At 34.1% G+C, this 18,728-nt stretch overlaps 1 protein-coding gene across 1 annotated transcript; it reads left to right on the forward strand.

The window, feature by feature from the left end:
- The first annotated feature begins 15,919 nt into the window (after positions 1 to 15,919).
- On the forward strand, positions 15,920 to 16,982 carry LOC114188320. The gene is made up of 5 exons (XM_028076918.1): positions 15,920 to 16,060; positions 16,134 to 16,256; positions 16,442 to 16,557; positions 16,650 to 16,777; positions 16,852 to 16,982. The coding sequence occupies exons 1-5, from the start codon at positions 15,920 to 15,922 to the stop codon at positions 16,980 to 16,982; spliced, it is 639 nt and encodes a 212-aa protein (XP_027932719.1).
- Positions 16,983 to 18,728: the final 1,746 nt, after the last annotated feature.

Below are 18,728 nucleotides of genomic sequence, written 5' to 3' on the forward strand. Positions count from 1 at the left end.
CTAGCCCCTCTGCGAAACATGCTTCACCAGCAACACCTGTAACATCATTTGCTCCCGTGTAACACATTACACGATCATCGCTAAACACAAGCAGATAGGGTGAGCTCAACAAAATAAAACTGCACTACACAATATAATAAATAACCATACAATATTCCAACAATTCTAATACTCCCAAGTCTCATCACATAGTATACTATTCTCTCATAACCAACCGGTTTCCTTTTCTACGCCCTAACGCATCCTGGGAAGAACAAGCAACCACCCTTGCCTTACTTGTTCACCAAAACCGGGTAAGAGCATTACTTTTCTTAGGACTTACAACCAACCACCCTTGCCTGCTCACTAAAACCCAGCAAGAGCATAACCCTTACCTGTTCACCAAAAGCCGATAAGAGCATTGCTTTTCCCAAGACTCACAAGCCATAATCCTTAATCCTCGACTTCCAAATAATCCTTTGGACGTCTCTTGATTCTACACCCTTTGATGATTACATTGATTGATATTTGCTGCCACGAGTGTCTACTCGCCCCTCTGACTACAGGCCACCACCTAATAGTCCACACGCGGAAATAAATTTGCCACGATCCGAGACACCAAGTGGAGTTCCCCAATACAAACCGCAATCCGTATTTGTCCCAAGACTACCAAAGTTGTCGGATAACACCGAGGAGGGCAATCTTCCAGAACCCATCCGTACGAGTCACGATCTTGCACACTCAACTGGACTTCCAAAACCACCAGGCTACAACCTTGAGTGGCCATGTGTTACCCCAATACAAGTTGCACTCGTAACTGGCCCCCCAGGAAAGCAATGATGGGTCACAAAGAGAACTCAATACAATGGAAACCACAAGTATACGCATACTCTCTCTAAAACAACATAAAATAAACATTAAGAAGTTAAACGATACAAGAATTTGGTTCAAGAGAAGACTTTCATGCATCAATATATATAACGCAATTGCATATAATATCATTAGAACAGGAAATGGCAGCTCCCCTAACCTGGATTTCCCGCTCCATTTGTGCTCCTAACGTCCCTTCTTGGCCCAAAATTGCCTTAGGTATTTTCTCCTATACTTGAGTGCACCTTCTCCCCTCAAACACTTCCCTTTTGTTCAGTTTTGGTGTTTTGGAAAACCCTCTTAGGTAGCCACACGAAAATACCTCCTCTCATACACCACCTTTACTCACTCATTAAGCTTTCACCTAGTAATTACTACATTAATGTCCAAAAGCCAAAACAATGATTTAAATGTGATTCAAGTACAATTAACTGGTGGTTTCAGCTCATCAATTGCCATGATCCTTACCTCTCTAGCTTCTTTGGAGACGGCTAGGGTTTCTTGATCACTTACTAATGTAACCAAAAATAATTCAAGCGTAAAAAGATCTATTTTATGCTAGCCAAGGTTCAAACTCGCATCCACCCAATTATCAATTAGCATATGCACAACCATCAACCTATAGATGTTTCTTGACATATCATGCACACATATACTCATAACATCATGCCACATGTTCATATATGTGCCCACAATAAATTAAATAATTAAAACATCACATTAATGGCATACACAACACTTGAACCCAAGTCCCCCTCAAATGCACCAAGCGTGTCTAACCACTTGAGCTACAATTTCTCCTTTATCATAAATCTCCATAGTAATTACTTTATAGATTCCTTCCCTCACATTTATTAAATAAATATTTCTTTACTTACTTAATTTTTTCGGGTCTTACAGATATTGCATATGGTTGAACATTTAGTGTACTTCTATTCTTGAACATTTCCCTAACCTTTAACATAAGAAAACTAACCTTTAACATAAGAAAACAAACACTTAAGACATTGAAAGCATAGTTAACAAGATCAGAACATGAATTAACAAGATAAGAATAAGACAATACATTAAAAGCATAAAACAAGTTGATTTTGGGTCAATTCAAGATTTAAGTCTACTACAAGATGTATTAAAAAAATATTTTGGGCAGTCCACAATCATCCAACTCAAGTATCAATTTTCCATATTTAAAATAAAATAACAAGAATGTAGATTAAATGACAAAAAGGAGGTCAAAATCATGGTTAGGGAATCATCAATTCACATAGAGATATAGATAAAAGGAGGTAAAAAAATGTAGATAGCTCTCTCTAAGGACAAAATGTGCAGAAAATAAGAATGGAGATCCTGCAGAAAACATAATACTCCAACTTCTCCCTGTTTGCTTTATTGGATTTACATCCTATACTATAAACATTGCTTTTATAGATTAATTAGAGTAAATAATTAATAAAACTGTAGTTACTATATTATAAATGTTCACAATTCACTAATTTTCTTTGTTACCAAGACATAATGATGGAAGTAGTTGTTGTGCTTCCTTGTCTCATTTCGATTATTAGTACAATGCAAGCATTTTTGTTAACTGGAAACACTGCTACTTTTACCTTTGTTACATTAATTGCCTAAAACAAATCCAACTGAAGTTTTACTAAATAAGGCTCAAGCAAGAGATAAGATTGAAAATGTCATGTTTACTAAATAAGGCTCAAGCAAGAGATAGGATTGAAAATGTCATGTTTCACTGCACAATGACAAGATTTTAGATGAACTGAAAATGAACAAATTTACCACTCTAGTCAAAGTTGTATATGTCTACTAAACTTGATCATGAAAAGAAATATAGAAATATAGACCATGAATGCCTTAAAACAATTGGGATGCAACAGTCATGTAAATGAATCCAATTAAAACATTACCAAAACCTACATATGATGATTAACATTCATCATATCTATATCTAGAAGTCAACCTACACATTGTGATGAGATGCCTTGAGCCAAGGGACCTACAACAAGAGTCATGGCTAGGAGAATACAAGAGGAATGAGCCCTAAATACGTATGCAAGACCCAAGATGAACTTCACATGGGCCAAGGAAGATGTGAAGACCTAGCCTAGGACATTTTGCTTGTAAATACTAGATTATGATTTTATTTTGGGCTTTGTATTTTGGGCCCAGTAGAATAGGCTTTTCTTTGGGCCATGTATTGGGCCTTAGAGGAAATTGGGCTTTAGAAGTAATTTTGGACCAAAAAGGAGAATTGGGCCAAATGGGCCAAGAGTAGTGTGTCTACTCTAGAAAAGCCTAGAAGCTTCTCAAACTTGCTCTCCAAGGATGAGAGTTAGCTTCTCATGGCAAGACAAGTGTGACTTGCTTAGGTGACAAGTCACACCTCCCACATGCTCCTTTTTGGCTCCAAAATTCAACTTTCTAGACTCCTTTTTCCCTCCACTTTTTGGAGACTCCTTGGTCTCATTTTATCCTATAAATAGAAGGCTTAGGAGATGTATTTTTCAGCTTGAAATTGAGTAATGAATTGCTGCCCAAATTTGTGCACAAATCTCTTTTGAGCTCACCTTAGAGTAAACTCTTGTCTAGTTTACTCTAGTCTTCTTCCTTAGGAGTTGGCCTCACCTCTCTTAAGAATCCTTTCACCTACACCAAACCAAACACCTTAAGCTTCTTTCCTTCATGCTTCCGCGTCCAACACCATCCATGGAGCCTCCATTCTTCATGCAAGCTTCAATGGAGACAAGAAGAAGTCATCATGTGGTATCATGAGCCTTGGTTTTAGTGAGTTAAGTGCTTCTTCTCCATTTTTCTTTCAATTTCATGTTGTTCATCACTTCTTCTACTTGTCTTGCTGTTTTTGTTCATTTTATTTTGATTATTAATGTCCTTTTACTTTGGTTCATCTTCATTTGCTTCATCTTGAACTATCCTTGTGTGCTTTAAGTGTTCTATTTGGTTTCTACCGTTTACTTTTCATTTTAATTGAGTATTTGTTGTTTTTGTTCAGTTCATTCTCTTGTTCTTGAGTTTATTTTGATTTTAAGATCCATATGTTTTGTCTAGAGTCATGTTTAGTCCATATATGTCATTAATTCCTTGTTTAGCTTTTAATTTTCTTTGAATTTATTGGTGATGTGCTGCTGAATTTTGTTTCAGATTTGAGTGCAATTTTTAATCCTTAAAAATTAACACTCTCTTCTCTCTTTGAGCCTTGGAAATGAACCTTCACATCTAGATAACCTTAGTTATCTTAATGTCCATTGGGAATTTTTCTTATGCTTGCTTAACATCACCATAAATCACACTAAATTTCCTTTCAATTAATTGTGCTTTGGTGCTTTTTCATTTCTGTTTTTGAGTTCAGATTGCTATTTAGATCTTATCAATGTTTTAGAGTCAATTTCCATTGTGTTTCATTGTGTTTCATGATCTTCTTTTGATTCCTTTAAGTTTCCTTCTCCTTTGTGCTTTTTGTTTCCATTAAAATGCAAATGATCAAGCATGGTGGTGATTCTGTTTTGTGGTGGAAACTAGCTGCTGTAAGAGCTATAAAAAGAAAGAAAAAGAGCACAAAAAGAATACAAGCAAGTACCAAAAAGAATCAAAAGAAAGTGGCAAAAGAAGTACACTAGAATCACTACCATCACTTGAGTTGGAGAGCATTATTTTGATGCATTTTACTGTTGTTCCAGTTTCTGTCTGACTGCACACTATTTGTATTTGATTTATCATAAAACATTGGCCGGTGCAAATCCAAATATAATTTTTCCCTCTTTTAGCTAAGACATAGACGAAAAAGTGAAAAAAACAATCATTGAAAAATTTTGTGAAATGAAAAAAATGAAAAATAGCTGAAGCAGAGGCTTGAATTCACGTTTTTGGACTGGCAGTGAGTGAAAAATCAAATTTCAGTGTAATTTTCTAGCTTATTTTGGTTGTTTTTCATCCATTCTAGTGTCATTCATTAGGTAATTCATTTGAGTGCTTATCTTGTTTCTTTACCTTATTTCTAGTTTGTCATTTCTTTGGTAATCCTTTGAGTTTGTCATGGCATTATTCACTTTTGGTTTAGCAATTATAATTTTGTGCTTTTCTTGCTTTATTTCTTGACCTCTTTTTGGTTTGGTTTCTATATTTGGTGCATACTTCTTTTTGGAGGTGATCTAATTTTCCTAAGGTAGCATCCTAGGAGGTGGAGTACCTAGTCCCGAAAGAGAACCTCTTTGGTGAGATCAAGAGGAAGTGCAAGAGTGAAACACTTGTGAGGACCAAGCCAAGAAGACAAAGCCAAGAAGACCTTTTACATTTTGTGCACTTTGATTGTATTCAAATTGAGTTGTAAAATTGTAATGCTTTCCTTCTTGTATTCATGGCCTAGTTAGGTGTCTTGGGGGAGTCTTAGGTACTCAATCTCATCTCCTAACTAGAACCTCTTCTATACATTTGTGAAACGCTTTTAGTGGTGAAGTTTGAAGGTTCCAAGTGCCTTCTACTTCTACCAAAACTTAGGCCGCATATAGCTTATAATCTTTCTTGTTTTTAATTTTCTTGTTTGATAGTTTAGTGTGTGTCAACTTAGTCTTTGAATTAATTTCATTTAAGAAGTTTTGTACAAAAGTTTCAAGTTCCCTTGGCTAGGAAAGACTTGGTATGTAAGCAATCCAAGTGATTCACCTCTCTTTCCTGGAGGAGAACTAAAAGCTTTTGCTATTTACTTCTTCTTTGAAATTTTCTTTTAAAGACCAAAGTATTCTTAAAAAAAATTGTCTCAACCTCTTTCTCAATGTATGAGTGCTTCAAATGAAGAAGAAATAAGTTTGAAACAAATTGCCTTTGATTTGAGAGCACTACTACATTGGAAGGAAGATGAAATAATTGCAAGGGAAAGGGAAAAACAAGAAAGAGATAGGTTTCATCAACTTTTAGATGAAGAGAGGAGGGGAACAAGAAATATGGAAAGGTTGCATGAGAGGATGATTAATAGGAGTCAACATTTGTACTCCCACACTTCAACACTAGTCACACACTATGAAGAAGAAGATAGTAGACTAGTTGACAACTTTTATCAACCTCCTCCTCCTCTAAGAAGAGAAAGAGGAGAGCCTAGGGAACCAAGAGCCATTAGAATAGACCTCCCTCACTTTTATGGGAAAGATGATGTTGAAGCTTATCTTGATTGGGAAATGAAGGTTGAGCAACTCATTGCTTCCCATCAAATAAGTGAGGAGAGGAAAGTACCCTTAGCTACCCTTAGCTTCCAGGGCAATGCTATGTATTGGTGGACTGCCCTCGAAAGAGATAGGAGAATCAATCAAAGTCCCGAGGTCAAATATTGGAATGACCTCAAAGGAGCCCTTAGGAGAAGACATATTCCCTCCTACTATCATAGAGAGCTAATGGATAAGCTACAAAGACTTCATCAAAATAAAATGAAAGTGAAAGAATATAGACAAAAGATGGAGTTATATATGATGAGGGTTGGGATTAGGGAGTCTGAGGATACCACCATTGCAAGGTTTCTTGGTGGCTTAAGTCTTGAGATAAGAGATAGAGTAGAATTGTTGCCCTACCAAGACTTAAATGACTTGGTTCAACTTTGCATAAAGGTAGAGCAACAAATTCTAAGAAAATTTTTTCGAAATGACTACTCTAACTCTTATACCAAGAAATAATTCAAGAGGAAAGGTAAGCAAGTCAAAGAGGAACCCTCCAAAAGTTTTAAGGAAAAGGAGAAACCAAGGGAAGGCACATCTTCACACACTCGCACTAGTGAAATCAAATGTTTCAAGTGTCTTGGTAGAGGTCATGTTGCATCTCAATGCCCCACTAAAAAGATCATGATCTTAAGGGGTGTTGACCACTATAGTAGCCAAGATGAGCAAGAAAGTGAGAGTGAGACGTCTAGTGAGGAGTCTAATGATGAGTCTAAGGAAATTGCCTATCGTTGTGAAGGAGACCTTCTAATGATTAGAAGACTTCTTAGCAACCAACCCATTCCAAAAGAGCCAACACAAAGAGAGAACATCTTTCATACAAGATGTAAAATTTTAGAAAACATGTGTTCTCTCATTGTTGATAGTGGTTCATGTTGCAACTATTGTAGTACAAGGTTGGTTGATAAGTTGGCTTTGACTATTATTCCCCATCCAAAACCTTACAAACTGCATTGGCTTAATGAAAGTGGGGATTTGACAGTCTAACATCAAGTGAAGGTCAAGTTATCCATAGGGAAATATGAAGATAGTGTGCTAGTGATGTAGTATCTATGAAAGCTTGCCATGTTTTATTGGGAAGACCTTGGCAACTTGACAAGAAAACCATGCATAACGGTCTTACCAATGAAATCACCTTCACTCACAAGGATAGAAAATTTGTCTTGCATCCTTTATCACCATCCCAAGTGGTAGATGATCAAATCCAAATGAGAAAGAAGTTGGAAAAGGAGAGAAAAGAGGATAAAAAAAAGTCCTCCCTCTCTCCCAAAAAAGTAACTAAAGATGAATCTGAGGTGGGAGAGATTGGTGTTCCTTCTCCCAAGGTCATTCAACATGAGAACATTTTGACTATAAAATCTTTGAACCAAGTTCTCAATGATGAACAACCTTCATGCCTCTTGTTGTGTAAAGGAACACTCACATGCACTGCCACATTTCTTGAACTTAAGAGTCTACTTCCTAAAATTGAAAATCTTTTGAAAGAGTTTGAGGATATATTCCCTAAGGAAGGGCCAATTGGGCTTCCTTCTTTTAGAGGAATTGAGCATCAAATAGATTTAGTGCCTGGGGCAAGTCTTCCGAATAGACCAGCCTATAGGACAAATCCTCAAGAAACAAAGGAGATAGAGTCTCAAGTGCAAGAATTGTTAGAGAAGGGTTGGGTTCAAAAGAGCCTTAGTCCTTGCGTTGTGCCTGTTTTGTTAGTGCCTAAAAAGGATGGAAAGTGGAGAATGTGTTGTGATTGTAGGGCTATAAATAACATCACCATCAAATATAGGCATCCAATCCCTAGGCTTGATGACATGCTTGATGAGTTGCATGGGTCCCTCATGTTTTCTAAAATTGATCTAAAGAGTGGTTATCACCAAATAAGAATCAAAGAAGGTGATGAGTGGAAAACCACTTTTAAGACCAAATTTGGACTATATGAGTGGTTGGTGATGCCCTTTGGGCTTACTAGTGCACCTAGCACATTCATGAGGCTAATGAATCACGTTCTTAGAGAGTGCATAGGAAAGTTTGTGGTTGTCTACTTTGATGACATTTTGATCTATAACAAGAGCTTGCATGAGCACATAGACCATCTGAGGTCTGTCCTTACCATCCTTAGGGTAAATAGTTTGTTTGCAAATAAAGAGAAATGCACTTTTTGTGTAGATAGTGTTATTTTATTAGGTTTTGTAGTAAATAAAAATGGGGTCCATGTTGACCCTACAAAAATAAAGGCCATCCAAGAATGGCCTACTCCTAAAAATGTTGGAGAGGTTAGGAGCTTACATGGTTTGGCAAGCTTTTATAGGAGGTTTGTTCCTAACTTCTCTACTTTGGCTTCACCCCTCAATGAAATCATCAAGAAAAATTTATCTTTTAATTGGGGTGAAAAACAAGAGTCTGCTTTTCAGCAACTCAAGGAAAAGCTCACCAATGCACTCATTCTAGCTTTACCAAACTTTTCAAAAACCTTTGAGCTAGAGTGTGATGCATCCGGTGTAGGAATAGGTGCTGTGTTGTTGCAAGGAGGGCACCCAATTGCTTATTTCAGTGAAAACCTTCATGGTGCCTCCCTCAACTATCTCACTTATGATAAGGAATTGTATGCCTTAGTTAGGGCCCTTCAAACTTGGGAACACTACCTTGTGTCCAAAGAGTTTGTCATTCATAGTGACCATGAGTCGCTAAAATATTTGAAGGGCCAACACAAGCTGAATAAAAGACATGCTAAGTGGATGGAATTCTTGGAACAATTTTCTTATGTTATAAAGTACAAGAATGGAAAAAGTAATGTGGTGGCTGATGCCTTGTCTAGAAGGCACACCTTGTTTTCAAAATTGGGAGCCCAAATTCTTGGATTTGATCACATTCCAAAAATGTATAATTAAGATTATGAGTTTTCCTCTACTGATGCTGAATGTGTGGAAAGACCTCAAGGAGGTTTCTATGTGAATGAGGGGTATTTGTTTAAAGAAGGAAAAATTTGTATTCCCCAAGGTTCACAAAGAAAACTCCTTGTTCAAGAAACACATGAAGGGGGATTAATGGGTCATTTTGGGATAGAAAAAACCCTAGGTCTTTTAAAAGAGAAATTCTTTTGGCCCCATATGAGGAAGGATGTCCAAAGGCATTGTAATAGATGTATTTCATGCTTACAATCTAAGTCTAAAACAATGCCTCATGGATTATACACCCCCTTGCCTGTTGCTTCAGCCTCTTGGGAAGATATAAGTATGGATTTTGTCTTAGGACTCCCAAGAACACAAAGGGGTTTTGATTCCATTTTTGTGGTGGTAGATCGTTTTAGCAAAATGACACACTTTATACCCTGCTACAAAGTGGATGATGCTAGCAACATTGCTAGGCTTTTCTTTAGAGATATGGTCAAGCTTCATGGTATACCCCGCACCATAGTTTCTGATAGAGACACCAAGTTCCTTAGCTACTTTTGGAAAACACTTTGGTCAAGGTTAGGAACTAAGCTTAATTTCTCTACTTCATGTCACCCACAAACTGATGGGCAAACGTAAGTTGCTAATAGGTCTCTGTATACTATGTTAAGGGCAATTTTGAAAGGGAACCACAAATCTTGGGATGAATGCCTTCCCCATATTGAGTTTGCCTACAATAGAGTAGTTCATAGGACTACTAAAATCTCTCCATTTGAAGCTGTTTATGGCTTTAATCCTCTCACTCCTATGGACTTACTACCACTTCCTACATCTTTTGATTTTATTCATAAAGAAAGGGTGGCAAAATTTGATTTTGTTAAGAAAATGCATGAAAAGATTAAAAGCCAAATCCAACAACAAACAGAGAGGTATGCTAAGTACAACAATAAGGGGAAGAGGGAAATGATTTTTGAAGAAGGGGATTGGGTGTGGCTACACCTTAGAAAAGATAGATTTCCTAAGCAAAGGAAGTCTAAACTTAGCCCTCGAGGTGATGGTCCCTTTAAAGTGCTGAAAAGAGTAAATGATAATGCGTATAGGCTAGAGTTGCCTGAAGGCTATGATGTGCATGCCACCTTTAATGTTGTTGACTTAATACCTTTTGCAGGTGGTACAGATGATGAGGCAGAGACTACATATTTGAGGACAAATCCTTCTCAAGAGGGAGGGAATGATGAGATGCCTCGAGCCAAGGGACCTACAACAAGAGTCATGGCTAGGAGAATACAAGAGGAATGGGCCTTAAATGCGCATGCAAGGCCAAAGATGAACTTCACATGGGCCAAGGAAGATGTGAAAACCTAGCCTAGGACATTTTGCTTGTAAATACTAGATTAGGATTTTATTTTGGGTTTTGTATTTTGGGCCCAGTAGAATAAGGTTTTCTTTGGGCCATGTATTGGGCCTTAGAGGAAATTGGGCTTTAGAAGTAATTTTGGACCAAAAAAGGAATTTGGGCCAAATGGGCCAAGAGTAGTATGTCTACCCTAGAAAAGCCTAGAAGCTTCTCAAACTTGCTCTCCAAGGATGAGAGTTAGCTTCCCATGGCAAGACAAGTGTGACTTGCTTAGGTGGCAAGTCACACCTCCCACATGCTCCTTTTTGGCTCCAAAATTCAACTTTCTAGACTCCTTTTTCCCTCCACTTTTTGTAGACTCTTTGGTCTCATTTTAGCCTATAAATAGAAGGCTTAGGAGATGTATTTTTTAGCTTGAAATTGAGTAATGAATTGCTGCACAAATTTGTGCACAAATCTCTTTTGAGCTCACCTTAGAGTAAACTCTTCTCTAGTTTACTCTAGTCTTCTTCCTTAGGAGTTGGCCTCACCTCTCTTAAGAATCCTTTCACCTACACCAAACCAAACACCTTAAGCTTCTTTCCTTCATGCTTCTGCATCCAACACCATCCATGGAGCCTCCATTCTTCATGCAAGCTTCAATGGAGACAAGAAGAAGCCATCACATTAGGAACCAACAGATTCAAAAATTTCAATAAAGATCAAACACCTAAAGGAAATAAAGAAACTACCTCCACTCCTATGGATGATCCAGTGGAAGAAGCTAGAAAGATAATGGAAAAATACAAGTAGGAACATCAAAGTTAACATATCGTGAAGCTCTAAAATTTTGCATCATAAATTTTTAGATCATATTATAGTCTTGGTCCTTTCTTGAAGTTACATATGACAAGACATCAAATTTATATGCATTGCTTATTGTAGTCCTTGACAAAATACTTAAACCTTGTAACTTTTAGTAAAAGTAACGACAAAGAACATAAACTTTTACAAAATATTTGAAGGCACCATAACCATATATTTTATACTATTCTTTGAAGCATCACAAGACATTTATTCTAGTGTGATATTATGTCAGGTGCATAAATATTATATGCATGGCTATAGAAGTAGCTTAAATCAATGCAACATGAATTGATCATTTTAGCAAGATCTATTGTACAAACAATCTCATAAAAATAATATTTGACTTGTGTAGTGTTTATATATGTTAAACAGGTTGATAGTACTTTTTAACCCGTATATCAAATACATCCATTGAACTTCATTGGATGTCTATTAGAGTGAATGGCAGAAATAGAATGAGTGGCCGTTTTAGTAATCTATCCTTTTCTACTTTCCTTTTTTCACCTCATTAGCCCCTATCATCTTCCGCTCACATTTAATAACCCATCTTTCATATGCATTCCCTATCCGCCTCTTCATGCTCCAAACCATATGTTCATGCCTCTCAATCTTCACTATTTAATTATAGAATAACACTCACTTCTTCATTCTAATTTCTCTTTAAATGGAAGGACTAGAATCTGTGATGGTTACTAATAATTTCATATATGGTAGCAAGTAAAAATTATAGGACTTCAACTTACCATAGTAGATCCATGAGTTTTATCACCTATTGCACCCTCCCTTACAAGACTAAAATCTAAAAATTTAGGATGAAAATGCTTGTCGAGTAACACATTTCAAGATTTGAAATCTCGGCAGATCACCTTCCAATAGAAACAAAATTAAAACAAGACAAGATTATAAACAATTGAAACAAGTACAATGTTCAATTAAGACAAGATTAAAACAACTATCTTAAAGGATAATCAATTACAAATGTGAAACATGTCTCAACTACAGTGTACCTAAATAACTAATCCCTTGTGTAGATAATACAATCCTTGAGCAACATCGAGCATGTACCTTCCAAACCACTATTTCAATAACATCAATGTAGGTTAAAGTTAGACTTGAGAGAATGACAAGAAAGGATTAATTGAAAAAACCTAAAATAAAATATAATTTTTAATCATTCGAACCTAATACACCACACTAATTTCAAAATTTGTCACACCACTGAAACGAAGATCCTTACCAGGAAGATTCTTACATGGTAAGACAAAAAAGAGAATAGAACGCTCCATAACAGAGAGCCCATGGCATTAGCATAAACCCGATGAAAAATATCACAGATTCGTAGAGCATGAGTGCCACTGAAATCCCCAGAAGCAACAATGTGAACCCTACCGGCATTATCTTAGCCCCCGCCTGTGAGCGCTTGACAAGAGACTCTGGTATGAACGATAGAGAGCGAAGGAGGTTGAAGACTAGAGTCGACAACTTACAGAAAACCCTAGATCGTTGATCTCCCAATCCTCTGGTGGTATTCAATTCTTAAAGATGAAGAGACAAAGGAAGAAATACGAAACACCAGAAAAGATGAAAGAGGGAAGCTGAAAAAAATAAGTAGAAACCTATTAAAATACTACCTACTCTAATTGGGGTTTGATAAAAAACCCTCGTTAGTTGTCAAGGGTTTAGAAAACCTCAGATATGCATGTTACTTCTTAGAGGTTAGCATATCCTCTCTTAAATAACCCCTTTTAAAATTAAATTTTCTTGTAGTGTATGGTGGTAGTTGTCATCCTTAATTTTTTTTTCCAATTTTAAATTAATAATAACCTTGAACCAAAAATATTTAATAAAAATGTGAATTTTAATAAAAATATCATTGTAAGTTCTATATAAAAATTAAATTTGGTATCAATTTTGAAAGGGACAAAATTGGTCAATTTTAAATAAATTGGGACTAAATTGGACAAATATAACTAATACAGTGACTAAATTGAATATAAAACATTGACTACGATACGTATCACACTGCTAGATTGACACATGGACATTCTTTTAAAAATTAAAAAAATTAAAAAAAACCACAAAGTGACAAGTGACAGTCACTGTTTATTACTGTTAGTTATTTAAACGACAATAGAAAAAAATGATCAAATTGAACAAAATTGACGAAAATTATGACTTATTTGAACATCAAAAACAATATTAGGACTAAAATAATAGAACTGAATGAAAATAGAAATATATTTTTTAACCAAATTTCAATTAGAAATATAATATTTTTGTTGGTATATACTATTTTTAATTTTTAAAAAAATATTTCAATTCTATACTTCTTTTATCCTGAATATAAAATATAATTTAGAGAAAAAAAATGGTGGTGGTTTCTATGACGCATTTTATAGTTTTTATAAAATTAATGTTTTTTTCCTTCTTTGTTCCTATTCAATTGTATAAGTATATATTTTTTATTAATAAATAATGCCTAGAGATGGCAAATAAACCCGTCTCCGTGGATATTGCTCGAACTCGTCCCCGATTTTACGGAGAATCCCCACATTGACTGGGTATGGGTATGGATATAGGGAATTCCCAATTTTTTCAATTGGGTATGGGGATGGGGATAAGGATGTACATATCCCCGTCATGATACCCGTCCCCGCCATATCTCTATCATCATTTAAATTATTAAAATATTCACAATTAATTAAGTAACTATATATGTATATATATATATATATATATATATACTTTCTATTTTTTATTTCTTTTAATTATTTGGTTTGTTATGAAACTCATTCGCATCTCCAATATATTTTTTATCTTATGTTAAAATTATGTATGTCAATTAAAAAAATTGTACTTATATTTGAATATTTCTATTATTTTTTAATATTTTTATTTATTGTATATTTTCATTTCACATTAGAATGTTTAATACTCTCAATTTATTTGTTTAATAACATAACCTTTTCATTTACTAGGTAATATAAAAAAAATTACTTATTATTATTAATTTTTGTTTCATTTGAAATTTTTTTTTTGTTTCGCTAAAACATTTTTTGTTATTTCTCAACCATTGAGTATATATGTTGATATTGGAAAAGTTTTCTTAGATATCTAAGATATTTTTCATCTTATCATACCCTTAATTATACATTTCTTTTCCTTTGTGCGATTCCTTTCAATAGTCTCTAAATTGTTTATAAGACACACATTTGTTAATTTTTTAATTTTTTAATTTTTTATTTATTTTCATTATGTAGAATACTATTTCGATATATTTTATCTAATTATTTTTTATTTTCTAACTCATTACAATCATACTTTAATTTTTTCGCTATAATTGTATACATAATTTTTATTTACTATAATAAAAAAAATTTAATATAATTGACATGAATATTTTTTATCACCATCCAATATATATTGGAGTTCAAAAGATACAAGATCTATGTTAAAATTTTATTATTTATTCTTTGCGTCATTTTGATCAAATGATGTATTATAACTTTTATTAGTGTATAAAAAGGAGATTCATTATAATTTAAAAAATTGAAGTAAACAAACATTTAAAATATATTTTAATTTGAATATTTTTTTTCCTTATATATATATATATATATATATATATATATATATATATATATATATATATATATATATTTTTAAATAATTTTAAATTTTATCAACAGGGTTTCATTAATGTTTGCAAATTTAATAAATGTTTTGGTTCTCAAGAAATTTTATTTAGTATCTAAACTATAAGAAAACAAACACCTATGGATATTACCCAAATACCCCAACTTAAATCATTGACACATGTCCTTTTTTCAGTTTTTTTAGTAATTTTATAGGTGGATATTACCCAAATACCCCAACTGAATTCATTGACACCTGTCCTCTAAACTGGTATTTTGGTCAAATAAGTTTTGGCACTGATCTGAAACCCAAAGCTCAGTATTTTACTGTTGTAACCCTTTTCTACAGATTGAATTTCGTTTAGTGCCCGGGGTTAAAAGTAATTTTGTATTTCCTGCCTGTTAAGTGTTGGAAGAAGGGAAACTATGCATGAGTTGATTGATGTTGCATGCATTAATTATCTCAACCGTGTTTGAAATCGTTTTTTAAGGGTAGTGTTTAGTGGTTTGGTTTTTTCATATGGTTCTTGCGTTTTCTTTTCTCCGGTTTGGGTATGGGATTTTTTTTTCCAGTTTACTGTTTAAATTTTTCCTTCCATCCAGTACCCTATTTTCTCTGATATCGTTATTGGTTTTCTTTGTTGTTGTGTCTGACTTTTTGGTTTGATGGTGTAGTTGAGTTGGCTTCAGATGATTTTTCGTTTCTTTCTTTTGGTTTGATTCTGTTTATTGTTTGTATTTTTAGTGCATTGTTGATTATTAATTGTTAATACTGTGTTTTGGATGTTGTTTACTGTGATCGTGTATCTCAGTTGGCATGAGATAATTTTTCTTTTCTTCCTCTTGCTTCTATCCTCTTTAATATATTTTCTAAAATTATTTTAGATTTCGTGTTTGTATTTTTTAGTTCATTGTTTGTTATTTACTGTTATTGTGTTTTGGATGTGTTTAACGCTTTTGGTTTGTATTTTCGTTTCCCCAGTTACGTGAGGTATGATCTTCCTTTGCTTTGTTTTTTAGTTTTATTTTCTGTTATTTGTATACTTTTCGGGTTGTGTAAATGGATTTTATTTCGTGTGTGCTTTTTGAGTTCATGTAGGTTGTATTTGTTGTCTTCAAATGGCTAGAAAATTTGATTGGATCAAAGAAATAGATGAGAAGAAAGAGACTTTGAAGCTTGTTGTGAGAGTAAAGGATTTGTGGTTTGTTCAAAACTGGGATATGAATCGTCATATGGAGTTGATTCTTTTGGATCAGAAGGTAAATAAAGTTTGTTGTCTTCTTTATTTTTTGGGATATGGAATGATCTTTACTGTTTACGTTATTTTTCCAGGGGGATATGATTCCTACAATGGTAAAAAAGGAAGATATAGGTTTGTGGGAAGAAAAGTTGGTTGAGGGTCATACCTACATAATGCATAATTTTAAAATCATGAAGAACCAAGGACAATTTCGGGTTTGTGACCACCCTTACAAGTTATTGTTCATAGGTGCAACAACTATAAAAGAACAACCAATTTCAAGTATTCCTCTAAACAGTTATAATTTCAAAAGTATCGAGGATATAGTTGATGGAAAATTCTCTGCTGATTTGGTGTATGGTAGGTACATATACTAATGCTTTTTTACTTTATCCTGTAGAAATTTAATGATTTTGTTTTCATGGTAATATTGGTTTTATATATTATTGGAGTGGTGGATAATGTGAGGTGTAATCCCCAGTCCAAGAATGTTGTGTTTCATATAAGGGATTTAAGGTTTGTGTATTTGATATAAGTATAGTGTTTTAATTTATTAGGGTTTCATATATGTGTTGTTGTTTATAATGTATTGTTGTTTCATTTTACAGTTCTGCTGTTATTGGGTGTACGTTGTGGGATTCCTATTACTTTAAATTTATGAGTAATTGGAGGGGAGAACCAGATTCCTTTATTATTGTTGTTATGTTGACTCAAGCTAAGATCAAGCCGTCTTCAGGTTTGTGAATTTAAATTCATTATTTTGTGGTATTTTGTAATCATTTGTAATCATTATTCTTCTGATGGATTTAGGACAGTGGCCAGTGTCAATATCAAATTCCTGGAATGGTTCAAAGTTGCTTATGGGTGATGAATGTTCTGAATTGGTCAGGTTCAAGGAGCAATGGATACAATATACATTTCTTGAATTACTTAGTTCTTAGAACATTATTTTCCATTTATTATATTATACTAACATACATATTGGAAGTATAGACGTTTTGGCAATAAAGTTAGTCAAAGTCAAGAAGCTAGCCAATTGAGTTCATCGTCTCAATATAGTGAACATGAGAAATTTATTTATAAAGCTGTTGTGAGTACAATATCCGAAATCACAACAATGAAGGAGGTAATATAGCACTAAGTAATGGTTTTAACATCCTTATTGAATTTTTAAGTTTGTTATTGTAATGACTTTTTTTATGTATATAGGAAGTGTATTGTGTTACTGTTGCAACTACCGTCAAGTTTAATTTAGGGAATGATGGATGGTGTTATCCAGTATGCAATGGTTGCAGGAAGAAGACTGAAGAGATAGGTGCTTTTAAGTGTGTCATGTGTGGGTTTAATAATGAAAAACTTGGAATTAGGTTTGTATTTTTTTTTAGTATTGTATATGTTAATGTATGTTGTATGATTTTAATTAAAAAAGTTAATTTTGTTGTAGATATAAGTTGGAATTACAGGTCTGTGATGGAGATAGTTATGCGAATTTCGTTATATGGGATCAAGACTGCATTAACTTGATTGGTGTATCAGTTGTTGAGTTAATGAATAAGATGATTGAGGTAGTATTACTATGTTGATTTATTAATTTAACAAAATTTTAGTGTTAATGTCTTTTTCTTTTGTTAGGATGGGGAAGGTGATCCGAAATGTTTTCCAGAGGATCTAGATGTTATGCTGGGATGTACTCTTGCATTCAAGGTTAGAGTTCAACCAAAAAATAGATCTTCATCGGTCATGAAAGCTTCAAACAATCTTGAAACCATTGCTTTTATTAGAAGTAAACTTGACTCAAAGATGGTAACTCATTTATATGATGCTTTAAGTTTAGATACCCTACTGGAATAGTTACATCAAATTAAATGTTTTTAATTACCCAATTTTTTATTCTTCATATGTAGATTAAAGACTCCAGTGCTGAAGCTACGTCTGATTCTAGTACTGAGGAAAATTCTAAGGGCAGAGACCAATTACAATAGGTGAAATAATTTATGTCACTAATTGCTTTGTATGTAGTTTTTATGATGTAATAAATATTTGTCTAAACGCACAGGGTAAACAGTCTTTTGATCTACTTGTATATGACTCTAACAACGAACAAGAATCAATTCCCATTATTAGTTACGAGTCTTAGACAGATGTGGTTAGACTCATTTAAATTTATGTTAGTCATTTATTTGCGACACTAAATAAATGATGTAATAACTGTTGTTATAGAAATTATAGAATAAGGAGTCCAGTCCCACATATATATGTGGTTCCAGGATGCAATCTATGGCGGTTGGTTTGATTAAAAGTGGATCTCGTGGAAAAAATGTATGTGTACTTTAAACTATATGTATACTTCTTTGTTCAGACTAAATTTCTAATGAGGTACTTTTATGCTAATTTTAGATTAAAGAGTCCAGTCCCACTGCAATATGTGGCTCCAGTACCCAATCGAAAGCTACAAATCCGATTAAAACAGGATTTCATGGAAATAAGGTATCTGTACTTCAACCTATTTTTATAGTTTTCTATTGACACTAAATTTATGATATGCTATTTTTATGCAAGTTACAAATTAAAGAGTCTGATCCTGTAGATCTAAGTCCTTGCAGTACGCAATCTAAAACACTTGCTTCCATTAAAACTCCAAGTCATACAGGAAAGGTCTCTATAATTTAAACTGTTTGTATACTTAT

The sequence above is a fragment of the Vigna unguiculata genome, chromosome 1, assembly GCF_004118075.2.
Source record: "Vigna unguiculata cultivar IT97K-499-35 chromosome 1, ASM411807v1, whole genome shotgun sequence".
Lineage (NCBI taxonomy): Eukaryota > Viridiplantae > Streptophyta > Magnoliopsida > Fabales > Fabaceae > Vigna > Vigna unguiculata.